This window comes from Anomalospiza imberbis, chromosome 10, assembly GCF_031753505.1.
Source record: "Anomalospiza imberbis isolate Cuckoo-Finch-1a 21T00152 chromosome 10, ASM3175350v1, whole genome shotgun sequence".
NCBI lineage: Eukaryota > Metazoa > Chordata > Aves > Passeriformes > Viduidae > Anomalospiza > Anomalospiza imberbis.
Window position 1 is genome coordinate 25901008 of NC_089690.1, and position 17996 is coordinate 25919003.

At 41.4% G+C, this 17996-nt stretch overlaps 2 protein-coding genes across 3 annotated transcripts; one reads left to right on the forward strand and one right to left on the reverse strand.

The window, feature by feature from the left end:
• Positions 1 to 218: 218 nt before the first annotated feature.
• DUSP28 (dual specificity phosphatase 28) lies at positions 219 to 2915 on the forward strand. Its single transcript, XM_068201350.1, has 2 exons — positions 219 to 605; positions 1520 to 2915. Exons 1-2 carry the CDS (start codon positions 258 to 260, stop codon positions 1652 to 1654), a joined length of 483 nt encoding a protein of 160 aa, XP_068057451.1. The 5' UTR covers positions 219 to 257; the 3' UTR covers positions 1655 to 2915.
• A 263-nt stretch (positions 2916 to 3178) lies between these two features.
• Positions 3179 to 17284, reverse strand: LOC137480267 (claudin-15-like). 2 transcript variants are annotated; one of them, XM_068201347.1, is made up of 6 exons: positions 16977 to 17284; positions 16273 to 16545; positions 7963 to 8127; positions 7732 to 7813; positions 5043 to 5153; positions 3179 to 3731 (listed from the first exon to the last, which is right to left on the reverse strand). In XM_068201347.1, the coding sequence occupies exons 2-6, from the start codon at positions 16490 to 16492 to the stop codon at positions 3632 to 3634; spliced, it is 678 nt and encodes a 225-aa protein (XP_068057448.1). In that variant the 5' UTR covers positions 16493 to 16545; positions 16977 to 17284; the 3' UTR covers positions 3179 to 3631. The 2 variants fall into 2 exon arrangements, with proteins under 2 accessions (XP_068057448.1, XP_068057449.1); XM_068201348.1 differs by lacking the exons at positions 16273 to 16545; positions 16977 to 17284 and adding an exon at positions 12345 to 12674.
• Positions 17285 to 17996: the final 712 nt, after the last annotated feature.

A 17996-nucleotide genomic window follows, 5' to 3' on the forward strand; every position in this document is an offset into this window, starting at 1 on the left:
TCTGGGGGTAGCGACTCTACGAATCCACTGGCTTTACAAGTGAGCTGTGGGCTCTGAAAGCGCTCTCAGCTCCCCAAGCGCAGCTCTCGGCATGCAGCGGGCACTAGGACCTGCCTGGAGCCTCTACGGGCCAGCCCGCAGGGAGCGGATAAATGCAGCGCAGCGCGGGCGGCCGCGGGCGGCGCGGCCGTGCCGGCGGCGGGAGCCCCGCACCGCCAGCCGGGCGCGGCGGGGCCGGGGGTGCCCCGTGTCCGCCGATGCTCCAGCTCTGCCAGGTCACGGCCTCGCTGCTCCTGGGCACGGCCAGGGCAGCGTGCGACGAGGAGCTGCTGGCGCGGGAGGGGGTCACCTTCTGCGTGAATGTCACCCGGCAGCAGCCCTTCCCCGGGCTGCGGCGCGTCCGCGGCATCCGCGTGCCCGTGTTCGACGACCCGGCCGAGGACCTGCACCGCTGGTTCGAGCCCTGCGGCGCCGCCATCGAGGAGGCCGTGCGGGCCGGGGGGAAGTGCCTGGTGTACTGCAAGAACGGCCGCAGCCGCTCCGCTGCCATCTGCACGGCTTATCTGATGAGACACCGGCAGCTCCCGCTCAAGGACGCGTTTGAGGTAATGTGCCTACATCCAGATTAATATTTACAGCTCTTTGGGGGAAGAAATGCAATGCTTCTTATGAGTAATGATGATTTCTGGTAGAATTATTTTGGTGCTTTCTCCTGCCCATCACCGGCTGTACAGCGATTCAACATTTGAGTAAACGGTTCCCTGTAAGTTTTTCATGCCCAGCTTGGTCTAATGAGTTTTCAGTGTGGGGTTTCTAGGATGAACATAAATGCAGATAGGCTTTAAGCGCAGGTAGCCAACATACAACGCCGGTTGCTTAGTGAATATTTTCTCCATCATTTGCACAGCCACGGTAAGTGAAGACAGAGACATGAAGTGAGGGGTGCAGGAGCTGATACGCAGGGTTTGCTCCTATGTGACCGCTCCACAGAACAAGGAACATCCCGTCCTGTCCGGCCCGCTGAGTGCCTGGGGACCTGCTAGCCACCAGCCACAGCTGCACTGCTGTAAGCAGTGACATGTCAGCTTTCCTAGGAAGCCTCTCCAGTACAAACTGCTTTGCTCTCTGGGTTTTATCTTCATCCCTTTGTCAGGTGTATCACTTCAGATAGCCAACTTGCTTAATTTAGACTAAGGTGTGCAGAGAGTGACCAAGTTACACACTATCATCTTAAACATGATGAGCAGTGTCAGTGCACGTGGGGAGAGACCTTCCCATTTCCAGCAAATTCAACAGCTCTGTCTCGTGTCTTGCCCATGAATCCATTCTGTAACCAGACCCACCCGTCAGTTCCTAGCAAGCACAGAGTGAAGTCAGCTCACCAAAATAGCTGTTTGTTCCTCTGTAGCCAAATCAAAAGCAAAGTAAATCTTCTCAAAATTTTAAGTTCCAAATTCACTTGCATGACTCCCACAAATGCAGGATACCTTGCTTCTACTATGTCTCTCCTGTTCTCTAGGCTGTGAAAACTGCCAGACCCGTAGCAGAACCGAATGCAGGATTTTGGTCTCAGCTGCAGAGATATGAAGAAGAATTGCAGATACCAAAGCGGTCTGCTCTGCTGAGCAAAGGACTTAAAAATAGCGATGTGTGAAGATACTTTAAAGAAAGTGAAGTGACTTTTTTAAAAAAAGGAAAATCACTTCCTAAATCACCTGTAGGTAAAACACTTTACCCCCATAACTGAGTTAATGGTTCATTTAATTAATTCAGAGCATTTCTGTTGATAATGCATGGAAAGAGGGCAGATAAGCAGGGAATGACAGCAGAAACAGAAAATGGTTGGGAGGACTGTAAACAAACCACAGAAAGGCCTGGGATCTTCAGCAGTTATTTTCCTCTGAATGACACAGAGTATGGTAATGATGTACTGAACAACGGAAGGAGTTACCACACAGGGATTGTATTCCTATTTTTTAATTAAACTTCCCAGTGATGCTGTTAGAAGACATCATGCCACACTAAGGAAGTTCTGTATGTCTCTCTCACCTACTGGATCACAATTCACATTAATGAGCTGACACAACCTTTGGTGGGAAACTGACAGTGGTTGATGCTTTGTCTCTGCAATTTCCCTTATGTTCAACTAGACCAAAGTACCTTCACAAATTGCCTAAAAATCCAGAGGACAGAATATACAGGTGATGGTAAGGACTTCTGCTCCCACCATGCAGGCTAAGTGCCTTTTCAGCTTTTGAAATTATTCTCTACAACATCAAAGGAATGATTAAAAAAACTGCAGGTGATAGTGGAGGGAAGAAGATGACACTGGCAATGTAGAAGTAATCACCACTCCTTTTAGCTTTGCTTACTAAGTCTAACAGGGCCCAGTTCATGCCTTAATGTCTCAGTTTACAAGTCAGCTGTTCCTGCATGCAAGCAGCATGGCTAAACCATTGCTGCTGAGACTGCCTGCAGGTTGCCCTCTGAAATTACCTGCTGGGCATGAAACTTCCAGATCAGACTGCTACGTGTTTATCACTAGCCATTCAAAACTGAGTTTTGTCAAACTGTATGAACACATTTGTAATTCAAAAGGGACAAGTAATAGAACCTGAGAACCTGCAGGGTGAAATTCCATTCCACCTTGCTGACAGCATAAATACGAAGTAAAGTTACTCACTGCCATCTGCCTAAGTGCTCACACAAGGTAAACATATGCTCCCAGCAGTGGAGTAGTTTAAGGCAAAAATTCTAATGATGGAACAATGATAGAAAATCAAACCACCAGGGAATTACATGAATTAGACAATTCAGATGCAGTATAAGTTCCCAAAGTTAAAGACTGCTCAAAATTAAAGTAGTGTTATTTTAAAAGCTGAAACCATAGAAATAAAAATTTAAAATTCAGGCTATCATTTTCTTAGTTACCACAAGGCATTTTCGCACCAGACGCTTTCTCCACTCCCAGCTGTGTTTTGTTCATTCTGTATTTTTTATCTTCTGTATCTGCATTACAGATACAAAAGAAATTTGTTGCACATCTGCAGATTTGAAGGTGATTCTAGCAGATTTGCTAGAAAGCATTTGTAGCTTTTATAAACCTTGATTATCATATATAATAATTTCAGTATAACATAAGATCCTTATTAGAGAATTCTACTTGTCAAAAAATCTGTTTCAGTCTCTGGAACAAAGTTTATTTATTGTCAAAAGCTTAAGCTGCTAAACAAAAGAAGGAAGCTGAACATTAATGAAAACAAAACACATTTCTAACTGTGAGGCATATGAACTTGCAGTCAGATACAGCTATCAGTTCCACATGTTTGAGTCAGCTGAAATAGGAACCATTTCTCTTGGGTGTCAGCATATACTGCACTCTGGTTAAATTTTACCAGGCTTCTCAGCATGCAGAAAACCTTCATGCCACAGGATTTCACATCACAGCATCTTCTGTAGAAAGCTATTTACATCTGAAAACCACTCCTATGTACATGGAAAGCCATACCTCCTCCTGGTACTGCTCCAAATTAAGGCATAGGATTGCAGCTTGGAACTGGAATAAAGAAGTAGTTCACTTCTTTATTGGAGTCCATAACCCACTAACGCTCCGGTGATGCAGGAGGGGAGCTCAGACGTACTCCTTGTTGCTTATGACCGTTCCAGAGCTCCTGGGGTACATGTGTGGCTGAGGAGCTGCCTGGGCTGCTGAATACGCATACTTCTTGGGACTGTAAGTCAAGAAAAAACAAAAAAAAAAAAACATACCAAATGATAGGGATTAGACACATGCCCACGGCTTCAGATACTTAGAAGTATTCCATTAGCTTTGTATCTAAGCCACCCATAGCATGTCCTTCAGAACAGGGCAGAAATTAGAGGCCTCCTGTTCTCATTGTTCTGGTAGCTGGGGGGGAATAGATGGGGTCCCTGATGGGCTGCACAGCATCTCTCATAACCTCAACCCCACTCCGCATTTCTAACTCACATGTGCTCTTCCTCAAGGCGTTTCAGGCAAGGCCCTAAAGCAGAGGCCCTCAGCACCTTTGTGCAAGCTGCAGGTTTTAATACAGGAATCAAGATGATGAAAAAAGAAAACAGAAATATCTTCACCCAACCCCTTCACCTGTCATTCATCACGTTGGACTTCTATTTCATATACCAGTTTTACCTGATTTTCAGGACATTTCAGGACATTTGGTACTTTGTATCAAAGTAAGGTGAGCAAGATCTAAAGTCCAATGTGGCTGATGAAATATTACCATAAAACTGAAATGGTTTCAGATTAGGCAATGGATTACCAGAGGAACACTCACTTACTACATTTTGATATAATTTTCCTAAGATTAAATTCACCAACAGTGAATATGCTTCTTCCTTGCATATTATAACCCTCTCAAGCTTAGCTAGTACAACATCCAAGCTATTTGCGTTCTGGTAGACATGGACCTCTGCTATTTCTGCCTGTTTCATCTCTCTCCTTCAAAAAGAGGCTTTCTGTGTGTCAAAATTTAAGACTGAAACAAAAAAGCAGGGAAGGTTAAATATTGAGGCCAGAAATCTCACCTTTCCTGATCTGATGTGCGACAAGGCATTTCCATAAGGAAGAAGGGAAAAAAACATGTTTCTAGTGATCAATTTATGTGCTTTGGGAGACACCTTTACACTTTCTGCAAATTGAACAGTGGGTGAGTATTTTACTCACAGTGAGTACTGCAGAGAAACTGGATCATAATACATTATGGGACTTTATACACTTTTCTTTTGGTGACAGTTTGCTCTTTCACCGCACATTTTCACCATCAGCAGTGCCCTGAATTACTAAATACAAGTTAAAGGTGACTGCTGATGGTGATGCATCCCTGTCTGGGTGGTACAAGTGTTTGGTACAGCGTCCCCTGCCATCACCAGTTTGTGACATGCCATAGCACTGTTTGTAAATTTTACATATTTATACCAGGGGGTGAGAGAGAGAGCAGTGCACAGGTATAAAGTGGTATGTGATTGACAGCTACTACTTCAACTGACAAATCCAAGATTACCTGTAATGTTGTTTTTCCTTCCCTCTGCATGAGCAGGTCAGTAAGATCCCACCAAGTATATAAAGGATAGATCCTGTCCAGCCTAAGTACAGAGCTTCTCCTAGTTCATACCTGAAACATGAAAGATTTTATGGAAACAATTTATAACAAGACCACAAAGCCATGCAAACAAATTCTAATCTGCATAGAAATCTGCTAACTGAAAGGCACTTCAGCAGTTAACAGAGAACAGATCTGGCTTTGGGTCTGCTCAGTAAAACTCTTATTTGTATAGAGCTGCTCTGCCAAATTAGTGACAGTACAGAGAGTACTAAACAACAAAAAGATAAGTAACAAAAAATGATTGTGTATCTTTAACAAATTGTTGATAATAAATAATAATGACATACCTTCTGTGCAACCCACAACACTTATTTTGCCCTTTTATTGGCTGTGTCACTGAAATGATTTTGTGAAACTGAATAATTCAGATCTTACTGTCTATATGCTGGGAAAAGGCTGACCACAGACATCAGTTTTCTAGGGACACAGCACTAGGTCACTTATAAGTAGCTGGTTGTATAGGGCTAGTTTTCAAACTTAGATTTCCTAAAGGATATTCGGCACCCTCTGTGGTTGTATGGTGAAAGGTATTTATGAATGCCCCTGGCTGAAAAAGAATAGTTCCCTATTTTACTGTCCAAAACTATACCTTTCAGGAAACCCCCTAGTCCAGTCCAAGAAATTACTTGATAATGAATTTGTCCCAAAGACTAGACACAACTGAGTCTGGAAAAGTCTGGCAGGAGTTTCAGGTTTTCACGATCAGACAAAAACTACATCCACAATCCACCTGTACACCTCTGTCTGAGATACCCAATGTAAGAGTAAAATCAGTGTCATGGACTGCATTGAAGGTACCATGGAACCAGAGATTTGTGTTTTCTTTCCACTTGGAAACACAATTTTTTAAGAGTGTCAAAGGTTCTGACTCTGGAATTCTTTGCTAACAGGGGGGTTTCAGGGGTTTAGACAGCTCTCCGTGTTTCAGCACACGTGGGAGCCACAAGGTCTCCACTGGTTTAGGTGCTGCCAAACATGGAACAAGCAGAGAGTCATTATCAAACTAACCCAGGAGTACAAATTGCACATTGCCCAGTGCCTGCAATCATTTCTGCTCACCAGTCACCTACAGACAATAATGCTGTAGATGTCACACCAAAGCAAAGTATATAGGAGACATCTTCAGGAGAACTAAGTTTGTCTTCAGAGCTGTAGGAGAAACTCCTCTAAGAATTAGGAGAGGTCAACTTCACTAATTTGCTGAAGTCAGACCAAAAAATGCAATCTGAAAAACCAGATTTACCAATCTCTTAAGACTGAAGATCAATACTGGCATAAAATTTAATTTAAAATTGTCTCACAGACTGCATGTCCAGCTTTACCAATGATCAAACTTAATTAATCAAGAACTGCTCAGTGAATCAATAACTTAAATATGAAGTTTAGATATTAAAAAAAAAAAAACATTTCTTCAGCTACTGAATCTACATCTGGTAACTGATTAACAGGCAATTAACTTATTGATGTTGAAGCCCCAAAACTATAGCAGGTAACTATCAAACGCACCAGCTATCCGACTAACCGAAATTCCTTATCAACGGTTGTTTCAGCTCTCTAATGCATTTATTACCCTTCATATAGTTCTGTCAAGGGGATATAAAGCAACAAAAAGTAACTGCACAAATACAATTTTTTTCTAAGCACTTCATTGAAAATGCAGGGAAAATGACAAACAACAAAAGCAATTGCTTAAAGTACTTTGATTTATCACACAGCACTTCACCTCTGACTTCCCTGGACTGATTCCTGGGTGGGAACTTCACAAAACACTTCAAATATGAGCCTAGCAACTAGCAATTTATAGTTTACTGATCTATGATTTATATACTTGGTAGAAGTATATTGTAGCTGTCTCATATTCCTCAGACAATGTTTCCCTCTCCTTTTCCCCCTCTCTCAAGGAGAGGCGCAGTCACCTCTACCCTTGTTCCTCATTCCTAAACAGGACACCTAGATAAAGTGCCATAAGCTGCCATTGGTTTTTGACAACTGTTACTTTCATATCAGACAAAGAGTAAGGGCTTTTATACCTCAAAACTTGTTTGTATGCAACTGCACTAGCTGATAATCCCACAAATTTTGCCTCATTTTAACTCATAAGGCAAACAAGTGTTGAGCTGTTAATATATAGACATATATATATGAAAGGCAGCAGATTTCTTTGCAGGTCATTAGTACAAACTTCAAGCTGCTTTCCACGTGATTTTCCCTTGCATGTACATGTGAGGTACTTTATTCTAGTCAGAACTTGAGTTTTGTACCTCTTTTGATCTAAATGCCAAAGCAGATTAAGAATTTTACCTTTTCTTCTTCATAACATTGAGATACACATTAACTGAATCTCTCAAGAAAATGCAAAACCCCCTCAGATGGGGAGTTGGTATTCCTCACACGTTCACTAACTCTTCCAGAAAAGAACTCTCCTCCCTCCCCACCAACAGCTCTGAGGTGAAAAGATTCCCTGAATACAATTTTTCACTCCTGTAGGACTGGATAATGGGGTCCCTCCAGGTTCTGAAACTCTGGAGCAGCTGTTAGTGCAGCTAACACACAATGGAGTTTGGTATGACAAGATACATTAACTTACTTGGTTCCAGCGTACAGTTGGTTAAAAAACTGAGCAGTAACCATTGCAGCATACCAAGAAATAGCCACCATGGAGCAGAGACCTACCAGAAAAAGTTTAAGAAGCACAAGGGTGAATGATTCCTTTAATGGCTGTAACAGATTTAAACCAAGAATAAGTTTATTTCATTTAGTCTGGCTGGAAAAACCATACAAAGTATCGATAGTGCTCTCATTTCAGCCTTGATATTACCTCCTAAAATAAAAAGAAATCCTCCTGTGACAGTAAACTTCATTTTTCCATCTTCATCACTCAACCCAATGTTTGTGCACTTCATACCAAGTAGTGAGAGTACTGCAGCTAAGAATCCCAAAAGGATGGAAGTAATCATCAGGGCACGGCATGCCTGAATGTGAGCTAAGACAGAAAAAGAGAAAACAAATCAGGATCGATGCAGAAATTACATTAATCTTGTGCTGAAAGAAATAAAAGTGATTACAGGAAGTGACATAATTAACAGGTGCAGTAATGAGTGAATCTTGTCCAACTTTGTCATGTGGTTCAGAGAAGCCTCAAACCCCAAGTGTGTTTTGCCTTCAAGTCAAACAGCTTTGAGAGTTGAACTATGCCTACACTTCACAAGCTCAGTAAATCTTCTTTGTGTCTTTGGTAAATCCTGAAAAACAACAGCAAGCCACTCATCCCTTGCATTCCTGTGCAAAAGCCTAGTGGTATACATGGTCACTTACAGGAGCAGGAAGAAGTCTCCTACTCACAAGTCCTTCTGAATTCCTGGCACGTGTACAGCTGAGTGCCCAGGACATGTCTGAAATGCAGGTGATAGTCACGGTGTGCAAGGCTCTGGCACTACTGAGGAACTGGAGAAAGGTGCCAGCTTTGCTGCTTCGAGGGAGAGAGAGGAAAGAATGGTGCTCAGGTTAGCAGTGCACTTCAAACTCAGAGTAACAAACAGGTGAGCGTGTCTGAGAGCTGCAGCACTCTTCCCTAGGACATTCTCCTGTGGAGAGGTCACAGCTGCTGTGGGCACGTTAGGGAATCTGGTATGCTGGCAATTCTGCGTCCTCTGAGCTCCTGGTCTTCACATCTAGGTATCAATTGCACAAAAACCAGGACTAGATTATTAATCAGCCTAAGAAAGAAGGTCACGTGGGGATTTGGGGCTCCTTTAAAATGGCAGCCTGCATTTGGCAGGCTCCAGGTCAAATGGCATTTTGGCACCTTTGTTGTGAGATAAACATGCCAAGCGTCACAACCTGGCAGGGTCACAACTGCTAACTTTGTTAACTTGATTATCTTTAAGTTCTCTTCCAACCTCAATGATTTTATGACTCTACAGTTTTAATGATACGTCAGAAGGGTCAGACCTGATTCCAACTGAACACTCACATCAATGATGCCAGCATTCAAGCTCTTGCTCCCTGACCACCTCCGCATCCTCCATGATAACCTGCTGTCTAGCTCTGTAGTGGAGTGGGCTGTAACTCTCCAGACAACAAAAATCAGACAGAGAGACGGGAGGCAAAGTGATTCTCACACTCCAACTGAGCCTAATGTGGTTTAAGAGTACTGGTCCTACAAGCTTAAGAGTTACCAAAGATAGCAATAAGCACTCATTAGATAAATATACAGAATTAAAGACTAAAATAGTTTGAGGAATTAATGCTTTGTTAAGCACAAATTTAAAACTTTCATGGAAAAAAGTGAAGACAGTAGTTAAAAGTGGAAAGATCCCTCAAAATACCACTAACAGTTCAAGGTTTTTGCCTGCAGAAGATACTGTTAAGGCAAGTACTCAACAACACTGCTTTCAGGTTTGGGATCTTTCACCATGACAATCACCCAGCAGGGTCCAACAACTCACATTTCAGGTCTTGGGGACTCCTGCAGTGTTAGATGGGACTCCCCATATCTTTCCAGGACACATAAGCATACCCTTGCTTGCAATCCAATGAGAAAGGGATTTCATACAACTGTACCACAATACCATAATCTCAACAGCCTTAACTGAGGACCTTAGTTCACAAATCAGAAAACTCAAATTTTTATTTTAAACTTAGCTTATTTAACAAGATACAAAGTCAGTGCATTTTATTAGTCCACACCAATTGTAAGAAATTATCCCTAAATCCTGTCATTGGAAAAAACACCTATGGAACTTTAAAAAGAAGAGGGAAAAAAAAACAACAAAAAGGGGAGTTTACAAGGCTTTGGCAACTAGTTATATCAAATGTTTGACTTAGTTGTGACTAGACAGACAGTGCTATATGGACTAGCCAGTCATGGTTTCAGTCTTGTGCAATATTGCATTTAAAAGCTCCTTCTTTCAAATATTTGTCATTTAGACTAATGGTTTAGTGATCTCAAAAGCATTAAATTGGTTTAAAAGAACCAAGTCTGACTTTTCCTATACATAAAGCAAAACCCAGAAATGTTCCATATAGCTCAGTTGCCAATAAGGAAACTTTCGAGGAAAATCTTCATTATCTTTCTGATGAGAGGTAACAAAGACACTTCTGTTTTTTCTTTTTGCCCTCCCTCCTGTCCCTGGCATCCTGGCAGCAGTTTCAGCCAAGTTTCTAAACAGGAATTTGAAACACGCCTAAACTGACCGTGGTAATTTTTAATCTGCCTTGGTTCATATCTGCAAGCTCTATGGATGTTTCTCAGAAGTCCCACTGTCTGCTGAGCCCTTGTTGCCAAACCCATTTTCTTCCTCTTTCCTGCTTTGCCCAGCTGTCCTTTCAACTGTTACTACCATCCAGTGCCTTCTGACTTTTGTTTTTCAGCTTTCCGTTCTAAAAATGTTTTATCTTCACAGTTTTGCAAGCTATTTATCCCTTTTGCTTGCCCCCGCCTTTACCCCTCAACTATACTGCCCTCTTCTCAACTGCAGGAGAAGCCTCTCCTCTTCAACAGATCCAAGCGAATCTTCACAATTCACTTCAGAGCCGGTCCCAGTCATTTACTTCCTGGCCCCACTTTTCTCCTTCCCGCTGACTCCATGTTGTTACCTGTAGCTCTCAGGAGCCCTGCTGTTGTTTGCCTTCTGTTCTGTTTGCTCTTTTCTTGTTCTCTTTTGCTCTTTTCTTGTTCTCTGTTTGCTCTTTTCTCTTTTGCTCTTTTCTTGTTCTCTGTTTGCTCTTTTCTTGTTCACTCTTGCTCTTTTCTGACCCCCACCAGGTTCTTTCAAACCCACTTTTTCTCCAGATGCTGGTCTCCTATGGGCCCATGGCCCAAATCTGCACATACTCTCAGAGGCAGCACCCCGTGTAAACACATCAATGACAAGATGCTGCCTGGAGTCAGTGGCAGTAAGCTACAAACCAGCCCTTGGAGTGGTTTTTACAAGAACCAAATAAAATCACAGAATCATTAAAGCTGGCAAAGATCTCTCAGCTCAAGTCCAGCTACTAACCCAGCAGTGCTGGTGCACACTGACATAAGTGCTCTGCAGAGGATAATGTCTGATGGAATGATCCTGCTGTTACTGAGGCTGAAATGTTTAAATAGGGTTATGTTCCTCTTCACTCACTCACACACACACACACACTCACACACACACTCGCTCTAAAAGCAATTATTAGACAAGAATGAAAGATTAACATATTGTTCCCTAAATACTGGACAGCATTTCAGAGAATTGTTGTGAGAGTGTTAGAGCTGCTCAAACACAAGCCTTTATTTCAGACTGAGGGAGAAAGTGAATTTAACATCTCATTCCCACTAATCCTCTATTACACATTCTTCAGATTAGGAGTATCCTCCTACCTATTTAGTTTAGCCACCTCCTGGGGCAGGTTCAGCTAGAAGGAAAGCATTTCTATTCTGAATAAGTATCTACATACTGAATTATTCAAGAGTAATAAAAAATAGCTTTACTGTCCATAAACATGCTTAGTATCCACAGAATATTGCCTAGTTGGGCATTTGAGGACAACCACAATTGTTATGAAGACTGATACAGAGGACAGGGGCCAGCAGATCAGAATTTCTTTATATTTAAAACCACATCCAAATAGACTTTAGTTACTGTCAGTTAACTATCTGACGGTAAGTTAGCATTAGCTGACAAGCCTAAAGATATATTAATTTATAGCATATACTCCTTCTATAAGTTGTAATATAATATGTTATAATATGTATAATATATTGTAATGTATTTCTTGGATTATCTACAATTTCCAGTCTCAACTCACAAAAACCACTACCACTTCTCAGCTAAAACCAGTATTTCCTATTACATTAAAAACTCCAGCTACGGTACATTAGCTGTGAAGTATTGCAAAATAAGGTCTATACAATAATTCTAAATAAATAAATAGTTTAAAAATGTATCCTAGTAAGACATCCCACAAGATGCTAGAGAAGAGATTACAACCCACTTTAAATGCCTGTTAAATGCTTGATCAACTGGCTTTGTTTGCCTTGTTTTATAGCCTTTCCTAACATGCTTGACACATTCTGCTGCTTGAGAGATTTTCATTACTTCAGCCCACAAAATCCTTCTTGGCCAGTTATTTTCCAGTATTACCAGATTACTAAAACAAAAGCCTTACTACATTTTGCCAATAAGTTTTTAAGCACTAGAAATAAGGCTGCACAAAGTCACCTACCAGGCAATGCAAGCATAGAGTCAAAATCCCTGCAGTTGGATACTCCAGTGCTGTCTTCTGCACAGCTCTTCCACAGGTTTTCAAACAACGTAGATGTTGTGATCACAGAACCATGTATGCTGGAGACTTTCCAGTAATTATTTGGCAAAGTAGCTCCAATAACTGCCAACCCACCCAAGCACAAAAGAAAGCCAACAATTTCCAATGTAGCAGTCATGCTTGTGAGTAGTAACAGTTAAATTTCCTTATAATTAGATTACAATCAAGTGAAGCCTTTCAGAAGCCTCCTTGCTGTTTTATCTCTGGGTTTCGCTCCAAAATGAGTCTACCTTTGCTCTTTGCTCTTTCCCCATAGATAAGGCTTACTGGGCATGACAATAAGAAGTGGGAGCAGTTCATGATAAAGATATTAGTGTGTAAAAAAGTGACCATATTAATTCTTTTTCTAATAGGAAGTGAAAAATGAGCCTATTCTTTTTCTAAGCCTAGAAAGTCCAGTCAGTATTTCTACAAAATACCTTGTAAGAATGATAATATAGAAGTCAACTGGATTTTACACTAGATTAAGATTGCTTGTAATTTTATTTTTGCTAACAAATCAAAAAGCTTTTATGTAATCATTTCTTGAGGATTCAAACATAAAACAACTTGAGAAAAGAGGCTTTATACTTCTGCTAGAAAATTTAGCACAGTTTTTTGAGTTATGGTCATAAGTAATCCACAACAACTGTACTGCCAGCTTCTTTCAGGAATGTTAAGTTTATGGATTAGTGGTTTCCATTAATATTTTACTGTCTATTGATCTATAGCTAAACACATTCAGTCTTAAAAACCATCCCACTTACACTGAACAATTGTACAATGTATTCCAATTGTAATGATGTATGTGCCATGGAATTGTAAGGAAATGAAGGAGCTAGTGTGACAGACCTGTCTCAAAAGGAATAAAATTATGGAGAAAAACAGCTATAAGAAAAATAATATGTATCAGCAAATTGCATCTGTTTCTTAGAATACCTTAGGATTTTAAAAAAGCTATTCTAGGCAAAGGATATGTTAAATTCAGTTTAGTTGCTTCTGCTCTTGGCTAGACAGAATCATAGCCTCAATTCACATCACCCACTCATGCTAATACTTTAAAGTACTCGTGGATCCAAACGGGGTTAACCATCTTTTGCAGTGATAACCTGCTCTTATCTCCAGGAAATGAAGTCAGAGTTTCTTCATAAAATAATTCTGCTATGATGCAACATGGTAACAGTTCCACAGCATTTATGTAAATACTACCAGAAGGATTAGCCTTTGAGAGAGCCACAACTCGTCCCTAACAGGTATTTGTTGTTTTTCATCAAAATTCACTGCCACTTTGAGTGATGCTGTGGGTTGGTGGGTTCAGCTGCCAAAGGGTATTACAGTGCCACAAGGACATTTTGGCTCCCGTGGCATTCAAGAGGATCGTTGCCATTGATTTAAACAAGACCAGATTTGGCAGTGTGATCCTGTGCAGCTCTAAACTTACAACCTTTTAAATTGATCTCAGGTGACTGTTACAGAATTCCCTCCTTCTGCTTAGTCACTGCAACTTGAAAAATGATGGCATAGTAAAACGAACACATTGTACCAGTACCCTGGAGTATCTGCATTTCATTAAAAGCCCTGCAAAGAGTTTCCAGCCAATTTACCCATACACTGGTGCTATGCTGGTCATCTCAGCAATCACTTCTGCTAACAGCACTTTCAAAGGTGAGATAGCTGGGCCCGTGAATCAAGTGTCCACAGCTGTTATACCGCTGCCAAGGATAGAAATAAGAAACGAAGGGTGTAATTTTTAAAAAATCTCTTCTTAGTTAAGAAATGTATTTCAACAGGCAGTCATAAAGCACACATATAAGCAGAAAATATTAAACTGCAGACCTGAGGTGCATGAGTTTTCCTATACAGCACCAGGCTTTTTAATAATTCCCTTCAGGAAATCACTCTCCCATGTGTTAAAGAACATAAGGCAGTTCTTCACTAAATTTTGTAAACTGTGCCTTGTCGGGCAATGGGCATAACAGCCAGTACTGCTCTGCAAGAGGCTCTGCATCAGCAGGGCTGAAGAGTTGGTGTGGACAGCTTCACATCAGCACCTTCCACAGCTTGGGAGCTTTCCTTTGGGCTTGCTCTAACCCAGTCAGTTGAACCAAATGCTGTCATTGTTGGCCCCATCTCATCACTCTGATTTCCAGAAACTTAAGGCATCCTGGTACCTACACAGAGGAGGCCCTGGAGAGGAGCTGAACAGCTACCAGGATGATGTGAAAAGCTGACATTGCCTCTGATGCAATGAGCAATGTTTTTAAAATCCTTGGAAGCATGTGATTAGCCCCCTTTTGAGGCTACAAACTCCGGCCTCTTTACAGGATGCTGATACTTATTCTTAAATTGGCCTCCTCATTAGGAAGGCAGATGAGGCCGCCAAAGCGAGGGCCCTGCAGAAGAACTATGAACATGCTGCATCTTGAGAGTTAAACTCTCCCCTTTAGAGATCTGCCTTACAGCTAGGCAGCTCTGACTCCAGGGAAGTTCACATCTGTGTCAAGAAAAGCAAGGTTCATAGTCTGTGACTTGTGGTATTTTTAAGGTTTAAGCACTGCACATCCAGAATAAAACTGCTGGAAGAATCCAGACAAATAGCAATGACAGCAATCAGGAACCTATAAAGCACGGAAGACTTGAAGAAATTATATTAACATCACTCATAAAGTGACTACACAAAACTGAAAGTTGTAAAATAATAAATGCAAGGTTCTGTTTAAGACAGAAAGCTTAGCAAAGTACTATTTCCAAAGGCTACAGTGTTACTGTTTGTACACTCAGTTTGCTGAGGAAAGAACTTCAATGTCAGTCCTTCCCAGTCCTTTACCATAAAGATCGTGTTTACAGAAAGATATTTTTAAAATCCAGAATGATTCAAACAAATGCTTTCAACCCCTGCTGAGATGCTTCTTCTCTTTCTAGCTGCAGATAAACTACCCTGCTGGCATGGTCAACCCTCAAAAACACAGAAGCATCCATTGCACAGATGTATTTTAGTCTAAGCTCACCACCTCCTAGAAATTCCAGAAAAAATACCCAGGTACACAGGTTTAGCACAAAGTATCAAACCAGTTCTGGAATATCTATTAATTCCTGTCTCACACCAAAGCACAAACAAACACCAGTGCTCATGGAACTATGATCTGCTCATATTGAAGAACTATGATGAGTGAAAAGACGCTTTTTCTTCCAAAACTATTTTTAAAAAAATACTCAGATTTACTGTATATCACTCGTACTTCTATGTGCACACACCAGAGAGGGCAGCAAAGCCACAGCAGTGACTGAGCTGAACTGCAGGGTGAAACACTGGTTTCATGGTGGCCCTTTAAGCTGTTTTCAACCACTACAGGATTTGGCCATACTGGACATCCAGCCCATACTGGGCTGTTCTGACATCTCCGGTGTGTGGCTGCTCCCTGATATCCCAGCACAAAGATGCAGGGACACAAGTGACATTGTGCTACCACCTGAAGCACACACACACATGCGCCCCTGCAATCCTTAGGCTGAATTTTGGCTGCAATGCTTTTTTTGGCATGTCATCCTACCAGAGACAGGTTTTGGTATACAGGGATTTTATCTTGCCCTAGCGCTTCTCATTCTTTTTTATACATAGGGCAAGCACACCACATTGAGAAACAAAATTGAAAGCTGGAAGTTATTTTCATTCAGAGACAGACACTGATGGAGAAGAAGACAAGTGGAAATAAAGCACAGATAACTGCAGTGGCCTCTGGGGCAGCTGCACTCTGTGCCCCCCAGCCAGCTAACACGCTGTCCAGAAAGAAGGAATAAATCCTCATCCTTGGATTTTACAAACATCTGCATGACCACTGAGTTCACTTACGGTCTGAACTCAGCATGTAGAGAAATTTCTTGCACTGTACTGATCCAAAAGCAGTTGCTGCACAGTCCATCCAAAGACCTTCAGAAACCCAGTCTGCAGTAACCAGCTCTGTCGTGGTGTCCAAAACCTTCCATCTGCTGGACATGGTAGTAACAAGTAATGTAGTGAATCCTGCTAAAGCCAGCAGCAATGCACAAATCTGTAGACAGGATGATGCCATTGCGACAGAAGTTTTCCTCAAAGATGTTCCCCAAAACTTCTGGTATTAGAAACCTGTTGAAACAGTTCATACACACACCGTGTATGGAGTTACCTTTACACAAGCCTGACCTTTGCAAAAACATCAAAAAAATGCCTACCTACAAAATAATGTATCACACAAGGGAACTGTAGCTGTAAATGTAATGTAATGTAAATCCCATTAAGTAACTGGAATAGCTGAATATTCTATACATTATTTTTCTTAGGGAAACTTTTATTATTGTACATCTTTACCACAAAAAAATGCAAACAGAGCAAAACCACAGGAGACAATGAAAGAATTCTATAATTTTAATTTGCAATGTTTCATCCATTTGTTACTTGTTTGCTAACTCAAAATTCATTTTAAAATGAAAACTATCAAATGCTTTATTAAATAATTCATCTCCCAATTACAATATCTACCAATACAAATTTAAAGCAAGATAAATTGTGGTACTCACGTTTATGGTATGTTTCTAATCCGTTTTCTCTACCTAGTGTCAGCACTTTGTGAGGACCAATTCGATCACCCAAACAAAAGTTTTGTACTTTTTAGGACCTTTGTCCCATTCTAAAAATCAAGGACCCAGGGCCAAAGCTCTGTCCAACTGTTGCACAAAGATCTGGCATGTTGAAAGGGAAAATTACCAGGAAATTATGTAAATTAGTACCAAATATACTCAGCTTAACCTGGCATATAATTTGCTTTGTCAGGGCCACTGAGTTGCCCAAGCACCATCAGAGTGCAAAGCACTGCAGAAACATTGCTACCACTTCCACAATGGCTGGTTTACCTGAAATGTTTTATGCATTTGTTTTAGGATGCATCCTAAAGAAGAAATAAGCAGCTGGACACATGTCCAGTGTATGGCATTAACAAACCAAACCGTCTGTGACTGCAGCCATGGCCCGAGGCAGGACAGACCTCCTGTGCTCACGGCCAAAGGAGGTCTGGCAGCCTGGGACCGCTCTGCAGCCACTTCGCTGCTGCACTTCCTCCTCTCTTTGCCTTCCTCTGTCTCAAGGAGCCACCCTCATCACCCCTTCCTGACCCTGTTTCTACCACACAAACCCCACAGGACAGTCCAGATAACACTTTATCCCAAGAGCACATCCACCCCTTTCAGCCCATCCCATGGACACCCTACCCTACAGGACCTGATTGTACCAGCTGTCACACAGTGCCATGTTTAAAGTTTGAGGTGATGGCACAGCTGATAGCAAATATGCATTGCAACTGTCTAAAGGAAAATGACAATAAACCAAAAACTAATAAATACACCAAGTCCAGAGCATCTTCCCTCACAAAGTACACATACAGGCTATATGCAAATAAGAGCTGTAATGTGATAAAAACAAACCCTGGGGGAGCAAAAAGGATCACTGTAACAACATCAAAAACAGCACAGCCAAAATGTACATTGTTTGAACACAGAGCAGGAAGGGTTAGCAAAGAAAAATACTGAAGTCACTTAAATAAA

Excerpts from the sequence above, each read along its gene's own strand:
- LOC137480267 (XM_068201347.1), bottom strand. The coding sequence starts at position 16,492 with ATGGCATCATCCTGTCTACAGATTTGTGCATTGCTGCTGGCTTTAGCA. Across the intron at positions 5,154-7,731 it reads CAACTGTACGCTGGAACCAA|GTATGAACTAGGAGAAGCTC; the intron begins GTAAGTTAATGT and ends TTCATGTTTCAG. Across the intron at positions 3,732-5,042 it reads AAGGAAAAACAACATTACAG|TCCCAAGAAGTATGCGTATT; the intron begins GTAATCTTGGAT and ends CTTGACTTACAG.
- DUSP28 (XM_068201350.1), top strand. The coding sequence starts at position 258 with ATGCTCCAGCTCTGCCAGGTCACGGCCTCGCTGCTCCTGGGCACGGCC. Across the intron at positions 606-1,519 it reads CGCTCAAGGACGCGTTTGAG|GCTGTGAAAACTGCCAGACC; the intron begins GTAATGTGCCTA and ends CCTGTTCTCTAG.